At 27.8% G+C, this 14,946-nt stretch overlaps 1 protein-coding gene across 3 annotated transcripts; it reads left to right on the forward strand.

Moving 5' to 3' along the window:
* Positions 1–1,068: 1,068 nt before the first annotated feature.
* LOC137808571 (Peptidase M50 family protein) lies at positions 1,069–7,783 on the forward strand. Of its 3 annotated transcripts, XM_068609744.2 has the most exons (10): positions 1,069–1,230; positions 1,343–1,408; positions 1,492–1,558; positions 2,157–2,255; positions 2,810–2,913; positions 3,119–3,266; positions 4,909–4,989; positions 5,084–5,545; positions 5,673–5,993; positions 7,403–7,783. In XM_068609744.2, the coding sequence occupies exons 1-10, from the start codon at positions 1,106–1,108 to the stop codon at positions 7,565–7,567; spliced, it is 1,638 nt and encodes a 545-aa protein (XP_068465845.2). In that variant the 5' UTR covers positions 1,069–1,105; the 3' UTR covers positions 7,568–7,783. The 3 variants fall into 3 exon arrangements, with proteins under 3 accessions (XP_068465845.2, XP_090155958.1, XP_090155959.1); XM_090299832.1 differs by lacking the exon at positions 3,119–3,266 and having other exon boundaries at positions 1,094–1,230; XM_090299833.1 differs by lacking the exons at positions 1,069–1,230; positions 1,343–1,408; positions 1,492–1,558; ... (1 more) ...; positions 2,810–2,913; positions 3,119–3,266 and adding an exon at positions 4,634–4,766.
* Positions 7,784–14,946: the final 7,163 nt, after the last annotated feature.

Raw genomic sequence — 14,946 nt, forward strand, 5'->3', positions numbered from 1 at the left:
AAATCATAAATTAACCAACTTATCAGCACACGTATTCTAAAAATTTGAGTAATCATAAACTTGATTTTTACACAGTAATTAATACAAGTATTTCATCGAGTACGAAGCATCTAAGAAACACAGGAACATTTGTCAGAAAATTTCTCTTAAATTATAATTTTGAATTTGATTTTAAAATATATACTTATTAGCAAGTGATACAAAATTATATTGATATTCTCGTATTTTATTTTACATGTGATTAATCCTTATTAGACATTTAAATAATGTTATGCCACTCTTAACACATGACAATCACAATCACTTGCTATAAATAATTGAGATTAAATTAATTATATTTACACATCTAATTAAGTAAGAGCATCTTCATCAATTATTTATAGGTTGGTTCCTTAAATTTTTTTTATCAATCTCACTCATACATTTACTTATTTATTTTTGTTTTTAATTTTTAAGCAACTCTCTAATTTATTGATACACATCTCCTTTGTATTCATTATTATTCTTGAAATTAGCGTCTTAGGTATTCTAAAGCAACTATCCACCTTATTATTTTTTTAATGGCATAACTAAGAAGCAATTTATGTTTAATATTAAGCATCAATTAAAAACCCTTTTCAAAATATTGTTAATTATCTCCCAAGGTCATAGTGATCATTCTAATTGTAAACATTTATGTCACTATTAAAAAGTCATTAAATAAAAATTAATTTTAGAAAAAAATAATTATTATTATATTGATTAAATTATATATTATTTTATAAATTAAAAAATATTATAATTAAAGTAGTTTTTATTATTATTTAAAAAATTATAAATTAATATTTAATTAATTATTAAAATTTTAACTATCAAATTAATTTTATTTAAATATTTTTTTATATTACATATTGACGTGAGGTTAATTTTTTTTATCTTAAATAAAATCTAAGTTCTTATAATATTCTTGTATCGAATATTATAAATAAAAATTGTTTGCAGCAGATTTTTAAAAGAAATTTTATAAATATTTAACTTTAAATGTATTTAGGATTATGAAAGATTAAATCGATAATTTTAAAAGTTAAAAGACGAAAGTAAAAGAAACGGCATTGAAGTGGGAGTGATGGAAGTGGAAGGTCGGCGAATTAGGAGATTTGCACCTCAAAGGCCCTCACACCGCACTCTTCTCCCACTTCACGCTTCTTCCTCTTCCAACTCTTCCAATTTTTCCAACACTGTTTCCTGCTGGTAAATCACCTTCTATAAGAAAATGATATAATTATTATTTCCTTAATACTTATTCAATTACTTCTTTTTCTTCCATCTCTGCCACTCTAATTTCGCTAATGTCTAAATGCAGCTATTGCGACTACAAAATCTTCTCATTCAACAAACCTCTTTTCCACTTTGGTCGCCGATACTCCAGGTCACACTCTCTCTTCTGCATTCACGCACCGTTCTGCGTTTTATTCAATGTTTCTTACACTTGCTTTCTTATGTATCTTATAGGTTTTTCAAACTATGGTTTTCGATTGGGGTTGGCTTTGCCCTCTCTGCGTGCCTTGGAGTTACTCTGGTGAGAATTTCGGTGTTTCTCACTTATTTTTTCCATATTAAATGCTTGAGTCGAAAGTGAACTAGTTTTAGCAGTCTGGTATTAGTTATTGAATGGTGGAAATTGTAGTTAAGGTTCTGAATATACTTTTATTAAAAAATCTAATGAATCCTTGAATGTGTATTCCATTTGTCAAATTGGTTATCGAGATTTGTGACTGGAGGACTAATTTGACTTGAGAAATGCATATTCGGGGAATCTAACAAGTGCATTTTTCATCATTGAATTACTAGTACGACCAGCCGTAGGGGTCTATTTGGATTTTTTTTTCATAGACACTTGTAAGAGAAAAAAATGAAATAAACTTTTCCATAAGCACACAAGCTAAATTTAGCTTTTGCATAAACTAATTATGAAAGCTCTTTTGTATTTGTTTCTCTAAGTAGATGGTTTTTACTTTGCACTTATAGAGAAGTTTATTTCTTCTTCTAGAAGTGCTTGTGGCAAAATTCATTCAAGCAGGTTATCTTTGAGGGACTACTAATATACTATGGCTATTTGGCCTGAATATTTTCTTTTTTGGATTTCAATTAATCTGTATAACACCGCACATGTCCAGATTCTTCTTTGGGAACTAGCCAGAACATTGCATCTCCGTGGTGGCAGCATTAGGCTTGGAAGCTTTGGCAGTACCTTGCTGTTTGGCTTACCTCCCTTGGTTGGCAACTTTATTTCTCCTTCCTTTCAAATTTAAATTAGTGTTTTTTTTAAAGGAGTGATAAATACAAGGAAAATGTATGGCAACACTAAAATGACCACATGGAAAATGTGAATAATCTTTTTCTGTCATTAATATGATCTAGAGAGGGTCAATATAAGGGAAAAGTAAGAAAACCAAAAGAAGGTGAATCATTCATGTTCTCATGGTAAGACAACACTAGCTGAAGTTAATTACTAGTGGACATTAAAGACTGCTTAATAGGAATTAATGTAAGGGTTTGCATAATTTAGTCTATAAAAGGATGTATTTGTATTGCAATGAGGATATATATGAATTTTGAAAGAAAATTGAGTTTTTCCTTTTTAAGAATTTTATGGAATTTTGAGTTATAAGAACCCAAATATGATCTTATTAGGGTAAATGATCACTCACTTTCTCATCCTTCTTGAGTGTGGGATCAACATCCTTCCCCAAGCTGAATAACAGAATGACTCCCTTCAGTTTTTTCATCCATCATGCACTTAAGAACTTAATAATTGCATCCTATGCAGGTGCCCGGGTTAAGTTTATCACTTGCTGATGTTGGGTACGCATGTGTTTCTACCATCATATCCGTCTTCGTGCATGAATTTGGCCATGCAGTTGCTGCCACAAGGTCCGTTGGCTTCACATTTTCCCTCTCTGGTTAAAACTTTGAGATATTATCTACTATTGTTGTGTTATCAGCTGTTAAGTTTTGTTATTCTTTTATTTAATATGTGACCATGCGAGTACCAAGAATTGAATAACCCAGAATTTGGTTTTTGCTTGAAATGATGAAAGGTAGATTCTCATGATTTAACCTTTTCAATGAAAAACAGTGAGGGAATACAAATAGAGTACATTGCCATCTTCATTGCAATACTATTTCCTGGTGCACTGGTTGCCTTCAATTATGAATTGTTGCAGACTTTGCCTCATTTAACTGCCCTCCGTGTGTATTCTGCTGGCATTTGGCACAATGCAATTGTAAGTTGAATAGAATATGAGCCATTGATACTAGTATCAAGGATGGACACTTGAACTACTTGATAACCTTTTTTTATGTGTTCTAGAATTTAAGAAGAAATTGAAAATATGTACTTGTTAATGAAGGGAAAGCAATATGTAATGTTTCTTGATTGGTCCAGTTGAACTAAATTTGTTCTATTTCACTAAATTTTAGCTCATGGCAGTTGTTTTAGCCATATAATTTGATGGTTTTCAAGGCTATGACTCAATTCTTAGGATCTGCACTAGGCCTAGTTGTTTAAGCTTTTCAGAGAGCTGATCCTTGCTTGTTGCCTCTATGTCCAATTATTATATCACTTTTTATGTTTACAAGTAATAAAACATGATATAGCGATCATCAAAAAATCTTTTCAAGGCTATGGATCAATACCAAAGTAGCCATCATTCTGCTATAGTGTTTTTGGAGTTGGCCTCTATCCTGTGCCATCCAGGATTTTGATGATTTCAAGATGCCAGTTAAGCTTTTAAATTGAGGATTGTCTTTAAATATGATTCGTTCTGAATAGTCAATAACACAACTGTGTAAGGAGGGGAAACCATTGGGGGAGTCTCTCCTTATTTTCTTGTATCTCTGTTCCTTTTCATACAATCTGTTCAATACCTTTTCCTGAGATTTATTTTCAGATTCCGAACAGACTCCTTCAGGTGTTTGAGAGACCTGGTCTCTCACTCCCAGTTCCACTCCTAAGCAACCCCACTTCTAATTCTTCCTTCTCTTACCCTCTTACCCTCTTCCCCTTTCAGTTACGTCTCTAATCAGCTAATTTGTACAGTAGTTTATGTTACTAACTGATTCAGGCCTGCTGAGGATTCTAACATTGAGTTAAACCAATTAGGTGAAATTATATACTGCATTTTTTAAATATTATATGATAAACTTAATAATAAGCTGACATAAAATCTTTGTAAAAAATTTAGGTGAATTTATATATTAGCATCAAAAGATCATATTGTTCTGCAAGGTAAATAGTAATTATATAAATGCGAATTTGACTGATAATTAAATAATGTTATATTGATTAAATATGTTTAGGATGTACCATATAAAACAGAAACTACATAGAAGTTACCATTCAATATATCACTGAGACCATGTACAAAGGCTTGGGTTCAATAGTGGTATTTTGGTAAAAATAAAATTGAACTGGTTTTCAATCCAACTATGACTGGCTGTGCGTGGTTCAGATGGTTTGATTTGAACCTGGTGTGACAGTTCAATGACCAGTTTTTAAATACTGATTTTAGTGGCTAGACTGAACTGATCAAAGGACTGGCTCACAGTTGAATCAGTTGGCTAGACTACCCTGGTCCAGTTTTCTCAATCATGATGACATCAGAATAAATACAACTCATCTAAACCTTGCATGAAAACAATCCTGTGTGGTGATACTCTAACAGACCTTAAGAAGTGCAATATGACTTTTGGGAGAAATCTTCTTGTAAAGTTTATTAATTAGTGTAAGTTTCATTTTGTTCTGCATTGGTGTCATTAGATCCTGAGTTTCTATCCTTATATTTGTGGGTGTCTCCATGTCTTTAGTTTTATTTTAAAATGATCTAGATTGCTAATTTCATTTCTACACCTTCTACAATTTTCTAGTGTTGTGCGGCTTGCGGACTGGCATTATTCTTCTTGCCCATGATCTTGTTTCCCTTTTACAGCAGTGGTCACAATCCCATGGTACATTTTTAAAATCATTTTAGGTTTATCATTTTCTTTGGTTCTTATATATCTGGCCCTTTCTTTTTACATTTTGGTGGCTTCATGGGAGCAGGTTTTGAATGTACCTGCAACCTCACCTTTGTCTGGTTATTTAGCTCCTGGTGATGTCATTCTATCGATAGATGATGTAGCCATCAGAAATGCACAAGAATGGTTGAAGCTTAGTATGTTGACATATAACGTCAAGCTTGATAATGTAAATCTTTCTCATCGTTCTGGAGACTTGGAGATTCTCAATAAAATGAAGGGTTACTGTGTCCCTAGTTTTATGATGGAAGAAATCAAAATTACCAAATTGCTGGGAAATCAACATGTTTGTCCCAGTGAACTTACTGCCTTTGTAAAATTATGCTCTGCTAATGTTACGCTTCATGACGGTCAGAACGAAACTGATCGTTTGAAAAATGGATGGAGTATGTACTGCATAAATGCTAAAGATGTTGTCAAACGTAATAGGTGCGGTGATGACAGCGGACTAGCCACATTAAAGGGAGGTGGCTGTACGTGCGCTCAGGTAGACAATTATTTTAACGTGTGAACTTACTAATTTATGTTAATGTGTCTACTCTGTTCCTTTCACACTATACTTCAACATTTAAGTAAATCAACTAGCTACTGAATGTTCTTGATATTTTTCACAGGATGAATTTTGTTTAGCTCCAGTTCAGGAGCCTGGATCGGTGTGGGTTGAGATTGCATATTCAAGTTCTTCTCATGAATGTTTGTCACATGAACAAAACAGGTTTCCATTTTCTGAAACCGCCGGTGTTAAGGAAACTAATTGTGGTGGGACTTTTATTTTTGTTGGTGATGTCGTCTCTATGGCACATTCAATTAAGCTAACATCGTATCAGCCTCGCTGGGGACCACAAATTGTTGCATATTTTCCAAGTATACTGGAAAGGATATTAATATGGACATTTCATGCCTCTCTAGCGCTGGCTCTTCTCAATGGTTTGCCTGTAAGTGATGAACATTTTCTTCCTTATGCTAGGGTATAATTGATGTTCACTGGATTATTAGAATACATCTACCTTCTGCACATTGTGATGAATTTAATGGGTTTGTAGGCCAGTTATAAGTTCGGTGGGTTCGAATTAAAGAACACGGTAGTCCTTCGACGAAATTGTTACTAAAATTGTTAACTGTATGTTCTTTTTTGTTGCTTCCAATGTTGTTTTAAGGAGTGTTTTTGGGAGAAAATTAGATTAGATTCATAGATCTGAAACACAACAATAGTCACTTTACTTTTTTTTAAGTTAGGTTAAATCAATATGCAATTCACTAATATAGTCAGCAATTTGAAAGTTGATCCCTATACTTTAGAAGACCATAATTGGATCCTTAAACATATACATTATTTTTAATTGTGTTGTTTACTAGGGTGACATTAAGGTTTTGCAGGGTTCCATCAAGAAGAGGACTAATTGGACATTCTTAAACAGTTCAGGGATTTATTAAAAAACTAAACTAGCTGCTTAAACTGTTTAAATATTTTCAATTAGGTCCCTGCTCTTGATGGAATAATTCTGATGGAACTTAGTGAGGGTCCCCAATAAAATTGATTAATAAGTTCAAATACGTAGTTACAAACGTTAAGAGACTTGTTGCATAGTTTTCAAATCTTCTTGAGTATTTACTGTTTAGGCAAGAATGACGTGTACTTCATAGCAAAATACCAAGTGAAAAGGAGAATTGTATTTATCTCAATTTGCTCATTGTTAGCTATGAAGCTCGGATACTCCTCTTAAATGGCGTGTCGGTGTCCGATACGAGTATATCGGACACCGACATTCGTATGACACCGGTAGGACACGTATCCGTGAAGTATCCAATTCAAAAAATATTTGTTAAATTTCTGACAATTCTAGTACGATTCTAACACAATTTTAAAAAGGAAAAATACTTTAATTTTCTAAAAATTCAAACTTTATTGTATAAATTGTTATTATGATTATAAAAATAAGAAACAAATCCTTGTGAACCAGTCATGAAAAACATCTTTTTGCTCCAAAAAATAATCTGGAACATTCTTGTGAACATAAATATTTATTGTCAATTTATATAATTCATAATTATATAATATATAAATTCATGTTCCCGTGTCCTATATTTTAGAGATTTTACGTATCTCCGTGTCAGTGTCTGTGTTACATATTGTTAGTCAAAGAAACTGCAAGTTTTTCTATGCTTTGCTAGTTGACATTTAAAGAAAATGATTTGGTTTGTTTATTCCCTTAGAAACTGCTTTTATTGATGGAATGACCAAGATTGAAAGGAATGTAGAATATGTGAATCCCTTTTGAAGTATTACATAGAAGATTCTATTATGCTTCTATTGAATTTTCTCTTATAATGATGATATTATCAGGTCTATTTTCTGGATGGTGAATCTATTTTAGATGCAACTTTATCCCACTATACTTCTCTTAGCCCTAGGAAGAGGAAGAAGGTTCTTAGACTATGCCTTCTTGGTGGCTCACTTGTTTCTATTTTTGTCTGTTTCCGAGAACTACTTCACTTGTCTTTTTTTTAATATCACCATTTTCTTAAATTTTTCTTTGATGAGTTTGAGAACAGTTCAACTCCTTGCACAAAGATGGACTGTGTAAATATTTGGTTTGAAATCTGAATTTATCAACTTCACACCCATACTGAAAATCATGTAATTTTTAACAGAATGTGATATTCAGCAATCTAACCTTTGAATTATTAAGTAATAACTAGTTACCGTATTATACTGATTCATAAATATTGTATACTGTACTTGCAATTTTCTTGCTTTTGTGTATGTGTATTAGAGAAATCCTGAGACTGTATTAAGTAATAACTAGTTACCGTATTATACTAATTCATAACTGTCTTATACTGTACTTGCAATTTCTTACATTTGTGTATGTGTATTAGAAAAATCCTGAGAATGTATAAACTATTCAAATTGATTCAAACACTTAAAGGTTACTCATATTTAAATGAGCTAAATCTAAGATTTAAGCCTCTTAAAAATATAATGAAACTTTAATACCACTTGTTTAGCTTATTATGATTTTTTATGGTTAAATATGTTCTTTAAACTTGTAGGAAGTTTGTTTTTTGTTCTTCAAATATAAATTTGAATTTTGTAATTTGAAAAAAAAGTTGGTTTTAAACACAAAGGAAGGTGTGAGAGTGATGAAAATCATGGGGTGCATAAAGACATTTTGGAGGTGCAGGAACCATACCCAAGAAAACGTTATTTTAAGCCCAATTTCCAAAGTTTTACAAAGCTTATTATTTGTCTTTTTGGGCATTCACCCTTGGTAAGGTTGTTTCTTCATGCACCTCCATATGTTCTTTCACTACCCCCACAGTAAATGTGAAAATAATTTTTGTTTTTCAGTAGAAAAATAAATTAATCTTTAAACTTCACACACAAATTTCACCTTCTTCCTCCTTCTGTTTTGTTTCATTGCGGTACCTCCAAGTCACCCATTTGTGCTTATTGAAGGCTTTTTTAGTGGTTCCTTACACAAGGCTGTTTCTTAGTTATACTCTTCTCTCACCTCCATAAATTTTTATATTTCCAAAACCCTAGGTAATATTTCAGATTACGTAATCCGAAAGTCTTTTTTTAAATTCATAATTAGCTTCTGGATTACATAATCTGTAAGTCTTTTTTTCAAATGCATGATTAGTTTATGAATTATGTAATTTGGAAGTTTTTTTTAGTTTTTGGATTACATAATCTGGAAGTCTTTCTTTAAATGTGTGTTCGGATTACATAATTCGGAAACTACTCTATGAGGGTGACACAAAAAGGTTAAAAAGATATTTTTACGTTGTGTATGGGAGTGACATAAGATCCTATGGAGGTGCATGAAGAAACAGTCTTTACACAATTTGGGAGTGTTTGGCAGTCCATTTGTACTTTTATAGTAGAAAATGTTAGTTTTAAGTTGTAATTTATTCTTTTCTTTTTCTTGTATTGATTTGTTATTGATTTAAACGTTTCTCAAATTTTTATTTTCAAAAATACTTTGGATTATTCAGAAGAATTTTTGGATCCAAAAGTATTTTCCAGAATATATATACATGTTACATAATCTGAAAAATTTTCTCAAATCTAAAGATAACCATAATATTTTTTTTAAAATAATATTCTCAATTACATAATTTGAAAACCTTTCACCAAATTCAAAATATATAAAAATATTTTCATATTCTAAATTTTATAATCTTGATCTAAAATCTTTTGATCCAGACAAAAAGCTTTCAAAAAATTTTATAGTCCTATTAAAATAGTTGAAAGTCTTTGTTCTAATCTTGAATCTTCTCATTATTTGATTCCTTATGACTCCTCTCAACTCTACACTCATTTTTCAGAAGTTGCTCAATCAACTTTCTAATCATCTTTTTGTTAGAGATAGAAGATGACGTAACAAATAATAATAAAAACTCACAAATAGAAGATGAAATCAAAACAAAGTATAAAAGTTTCTTTGGAATTCTTTAGCTTTTGAAAGAGTGTGGACTAAAGATATTGGAAAATTGAAAAGGTAAAATGCAAAAAGATTAAAAAACGTGAATCTACAAGGAAAATTCCATATCAAAGAGTTTGAAACAATAGAATGTTTGAAAAAGGAGTGATAGGACCTTTGAAAACTTGTTGATAGAAATTGACAAAAAGAATCCATTAGATTTAATTTGTTTCAGATTGATTAAATAGTTGAATTGGAATTGAATTTAAATTTATGTTTTTTTAAAAAGTTTGATTTTTTGTAAATCTAAATTTAAATAACTGGATTGAAATTTAAGTTTCTATTTAAAAAAATAATTTTGATGTTCATAAATGGGTTTAATATCGATTTTAAGATTACTATTTTTTTAAAACCAATTTTAAACTTTAAAAAATTAAAATCAAAGATAACAAATAAATATTATGAATATTACACACCTAATATATGGAAATATAAAAAAATGTTGAGTGAACTTCAAAATCTATTTAACATAATAATAATAATAATAAGCAATATAATAATAATAATAATATAAAAATATATAACATATTTAGTCTATTTAAATAATTATTAATTAGAAATATGTAAATATGCTTTGATATATACCTTCATGTATATTTTAGGTAATTTAATTTTATAATTATTAGTACTCTAAAAATAAATAAATAAATGGAAACTTTATAAAGTATATATATAGGTAAAAATGAGAGTTATAATTACCATTCAATATTTAAATAAATATGTTGTGTTAATTATATTTTTTATTTACGTGAAATTAGGATGAGAAGAGAGTGGAGTGAAAGCAAGTTTGACAATGTTTATCTTGTCTTTAAGATAAAAATGTATTTATTTATTCGTCTTCATACTTAACTTTCTATCGATCCTAAATTCATTTTCATTAAATTATATTTTTTTTTTCACAAGAAAATCATTGAATAGAAATCAATTTAAAAAAATAACAATAATATGTTGTTATATTAATTAAATTAGAGACCAAAATTAATTTTGACTATATAAAAACTAAAATATTTTTTAATTTTTAAATTAATTTCTATTATTTAAAAATAGTTTCTAAATTGATATCTAATTATTTACTAAGATTTTTCTACTAAATTTAAAATATATAATTAGTAGTTAAAATCTTAGTAAAAATTATTTATTAATAATAGAAACTAATTTAGAAATTAATAAATTTTGTAATCTCTAAAATGGTTTCCAATTTAGTCACTATAACAACTAATTGTTTTTGTCTCTAAAATTAGTTTCTATTTAGTGATTTTCTTGTAGTGTAGTGTTCTAAATATTAATTAATAATTTTTAAAATAAAAATAAACACTACAAGCAAATCATCAAATAGAAACCAATTTTTAGAAACCAAAATAATTAGTTGCAATAGTAACTAAATTAGAGACCATTTTAGAAACTAAAACAAAAATTGGTTTCTATTATTTTCTATTATGGTTAAATAGTTTCTAAATTGGTATCTAATTAGCAACCAAGTTTTATCTACCAATTATTTAGTTTCTAAATTTAGTCTCTAAAACCTTGGTTGCTAATTAGAGACCAATTTAGAAACTATTTAACATTAATCGAAACTAATTTAGAAACCAATTTTTGTTTTAGTTTCCAAAATGGTTTATAATTTAGTTACTATTGCAACTAATTATTTTGGTCTCTAAAAAATGATTTTTATTTCATAATTTTCTTGTAGTGAAAAATAATAATGGTGTAACATTGAACATCAAAATAGTACACACTTTTTTTCAACATCAGATATAAAAGTAAAAATATAACAAATGTACAAATATAAAAATTTATGTAATATATTAAACAAGATTCTTTCACTTAGTCAATTAGATAGTCAATTTTTTTAAGCAGAAAAGATTTGTAATACTCCTAACAATTGATTAAATACATGCATGCATACCAAACTTACAATGATTAACTTACAATGATTAACACATTTATTTAACTATTGGATTCAAATTTTGAGACGTTACGAAATATATATATATATATATATATATATATAATTTAAGTATTATACTATTTTTTACAATATGTCAGCATGTTTTACAAATGAAAAATTAAGAAATATATACATACATAAATAAATAATATTATATTTTTATTTTATTTTTACATTTTCCAACTCTTAAAAAGAGTATATTTTTTTAAAATAAAAATATACACAACTTATGTACGTATTTTTTTTTATGAAAGATGTGACTTTTTTTTTATAAAACTATAATTACTAGTGCATGCGAGTTACTTTTCATTTCTTTTAGTTTTACAATGATTTTCAAATACGATGATAAAATCAAATTCAATATAATTTTTTAACAAAGAATAAAATTAAATAAACTAAATCGGATTATAATAGATATTGAATATAATAACTAAGTTTAAATCTTAAATCATAACTTCAATACAGAACAATAATATTAATTACACACAAAATTAAAAAAAAAAAAAAGTTGTCACTTAAGTTAATCATAACCATAACATTTAGTCACTAACCATGGATAAAAAACCACCAAGCTATGATCTTTGTAGTTGATTTTTAAATTTTTTAATGACATTCCTAGAAGATTTTGAAGTTGTTTTTAATTGTTTTTTTTAAATGTTGTTAAAAATACTTTTTATATCAAGGTTTTTCTAGAGTAAAAGATTATAACATTGTTTCTTTATCATTAGCTGACCAAATTAGAGCTTAGATTTAGAACTTAGGGTTTAGAATTTATGGTCTCTAAGCTACTTAAAGAATCTAGCTAGAGGTTTTATGGACGAATTTTGCTTTTTTTAAAAAAAAAATGGTATAACTCGTTATATCTCAGTATAATAGAAGTCCACAACTCTAAAAGTAAGGATGTGTAACTTAAAAAAAGTTGGAAAATGTTGTCTCTAACAAAGAAAACCTAGAAATTATCGGCTCTAACATAGACAAGCTCATAAAATTCAATTATATCAAAGACATCCAAAAATTATGAGTGCACAATAGTCTAATAGATTAAAATAACAAAAGTTATGAGTGCACAATTATGAATCTATAAATTCAAACAATAAAATGACATTATACGAATATGAAAAACCTAAACGAGTTAAAAAGGCTAAAAAGTTTGAAGGACTATAAGAGATTTAATGAAATGCTTAAAAAAAAAGAAGTAATTCCACGTAATAAGTAAAATGAGATGCTTAATGAACACATAATAAGTAAAATGTTTCACTTTCCTACTATATAAGAAGATTCCAGAATATAAATACAATTAAATTTTCATAATATTCATGTCATTTTATGATTGTATGTTGATCTCTCTAAATACATTGTTAGAAAAAAAATAAAAATACTAAGATGTTGAGATAAAAAAAAAAAAAACAAAACATTCATTTAACAAAACATTCAATGATATAGAAAAAAAAAAAACATTCATTTAGAATTTGAGATAAAAAAAAATAACAAAACAAAACATGCAAAGTATACATTGAATCCTACCAAAAGAAATGAATTTATGTTGAAGCTCAAAACTTCACATTACAAATATTTTTGGTTGGAAAAGTATATATATATATATATATATATATATATATGATGTAGTAAATATTTAATATGTTTTCTTCTAAATTTTTTTTATAAGTTTATGTAAAACTTATTTATGTGGAATTTAAATTTTTTTACTTTAAGATTTCCATGAGATGCTCCAAATACAAAGGATACTACTTAATATATATCTTGGTTGAATCCTTTTTTTTTATCTCTTTAAGTCAAAAAAGTATTGTAGTTTTAAGAGAACAAATCATACTTATGTCTTCGGTTTATTAGTCTACTGAGTATTTTAAAATTAAGATAAGATTTCTGCATCTATAAAGAATCATAACATCTTGGATCTAACATATTAAAAACAATAAATTTATAAATATTTTCTTCTTATATATTGTAAGAATATAGAAAATAGTGCTATATTTAAAATAACACCTAAATATTTTATTATTTTTAAATATTTTTTTCTTATATATTGTAAGAATATAGAAAATAGCTTTAGACTATAAGTGCTATATTTAAAATAACACCTAAATATTTTATTATTAAAGTAAAAAATGTATATAAATAGAAAAATCAGATATTTATGTTTCATTTTAAAATAACCAACATCTCTCTAAAAATTCTTTTTTCCTTTTCTCATCTTTTTCTCTAACTTTTTGAACCCATCCTTCATTAGAATGACGATCAAAGTCCTCCATTGAACTGATGACAATTACAATATTTTTTTGCTTTTGAAAGCCTAATTTATTATTGTGTATTGTGTTTAAGTGAAATTATTATTATTTTATTTAAAAATATGCTTAAAAGTAATTAGTTATGTGTTTAAGTGAATTTTGTGATATTTTTGGATTGTTTTAAAAATCTAAACTTTGGTGTGATTGAATAGTATATTAATGTGTGATATGAAGTATGAAATTATATGAAAGATTAACACATAATCTTTTCAGGAAAGAAATATCGTGTTAAGATTGTTAGGTTGTTAGGAGAGTGTATTGATTTGTGATTCTTTGTGAAAGAGACAATCCAAACTCTATTGATATTTTGAAATCATATAGATGAAAAACATCATGTAGTTAGAGTTAAAGGAGTTTCATATGACCGAGTATGAGGTTTGAAAGAACTTATCAAGATAGGTCATATGGATTTACCATTTTGTATGAGGTGATTTAATATTGAAATGATTATACCTATAACCGAGTGAATTCACAACAGGTAATATGATAAAAAATATATATTACTTTTGTTATATATTTATTTGTATTACAATAAAATTGAACCTATAGATTTTTCCAACAATATGCATTTATAAGATAACAGAGAATATATAAGCATTATATGAGGAAGGAATGGAGAGTTTGGTGAACATGATTATCGGAGAGAGAAGAGAGAGAAGAGACGTATTGATGCTTCCGATGAGAATAGTGTCGGCATGATTCCTGCTATTCTATGGTGGTCAACGGTCATTGGTCATTGGTCAAATTATACTGCAACATTATTTCCTCTCACATCACACACTCTTCCTCTTCTTTCGTATTCTTCTCAAATATAACATTATATCACTCATTTCAAATCATATATTTTTTTTATTATTTCCATTCAAATTATCTTCAATAAAAAAGCAAATATAAATTCATAAATCAATTTTATTCAAAATATGATCAACAACAAAGGATTGCGACTATCATATAATATATAAATTAATAGTGAAGACAAAATAGTCTTTTTCATCGTTTATCCATTATCCATTAATTAAATATATATTAGTTTATTGTAAAACATTTATCTTCAAAATAGATAACATATTAAATAAAAATTGATGGTATTATTTTAATGAATAAAGGATAAAACACTAAAATTATTTTTAAAAAAATCAAAATT

This window comes from Phaseolus vulgaris, chromosome 3, assembly GCF_051622355.1.
Source record: "Phaseolus vulgaris cultivar YP4 chromosome 3, ASM5162235v1, whole genome shotgun sequence".
NCBI lineage: Eukaryota > Viridiplantae > Streptophyta > Magnoliopsida > Fabales > Fabaceae > Phaseolus > Phaseolus vulgaris.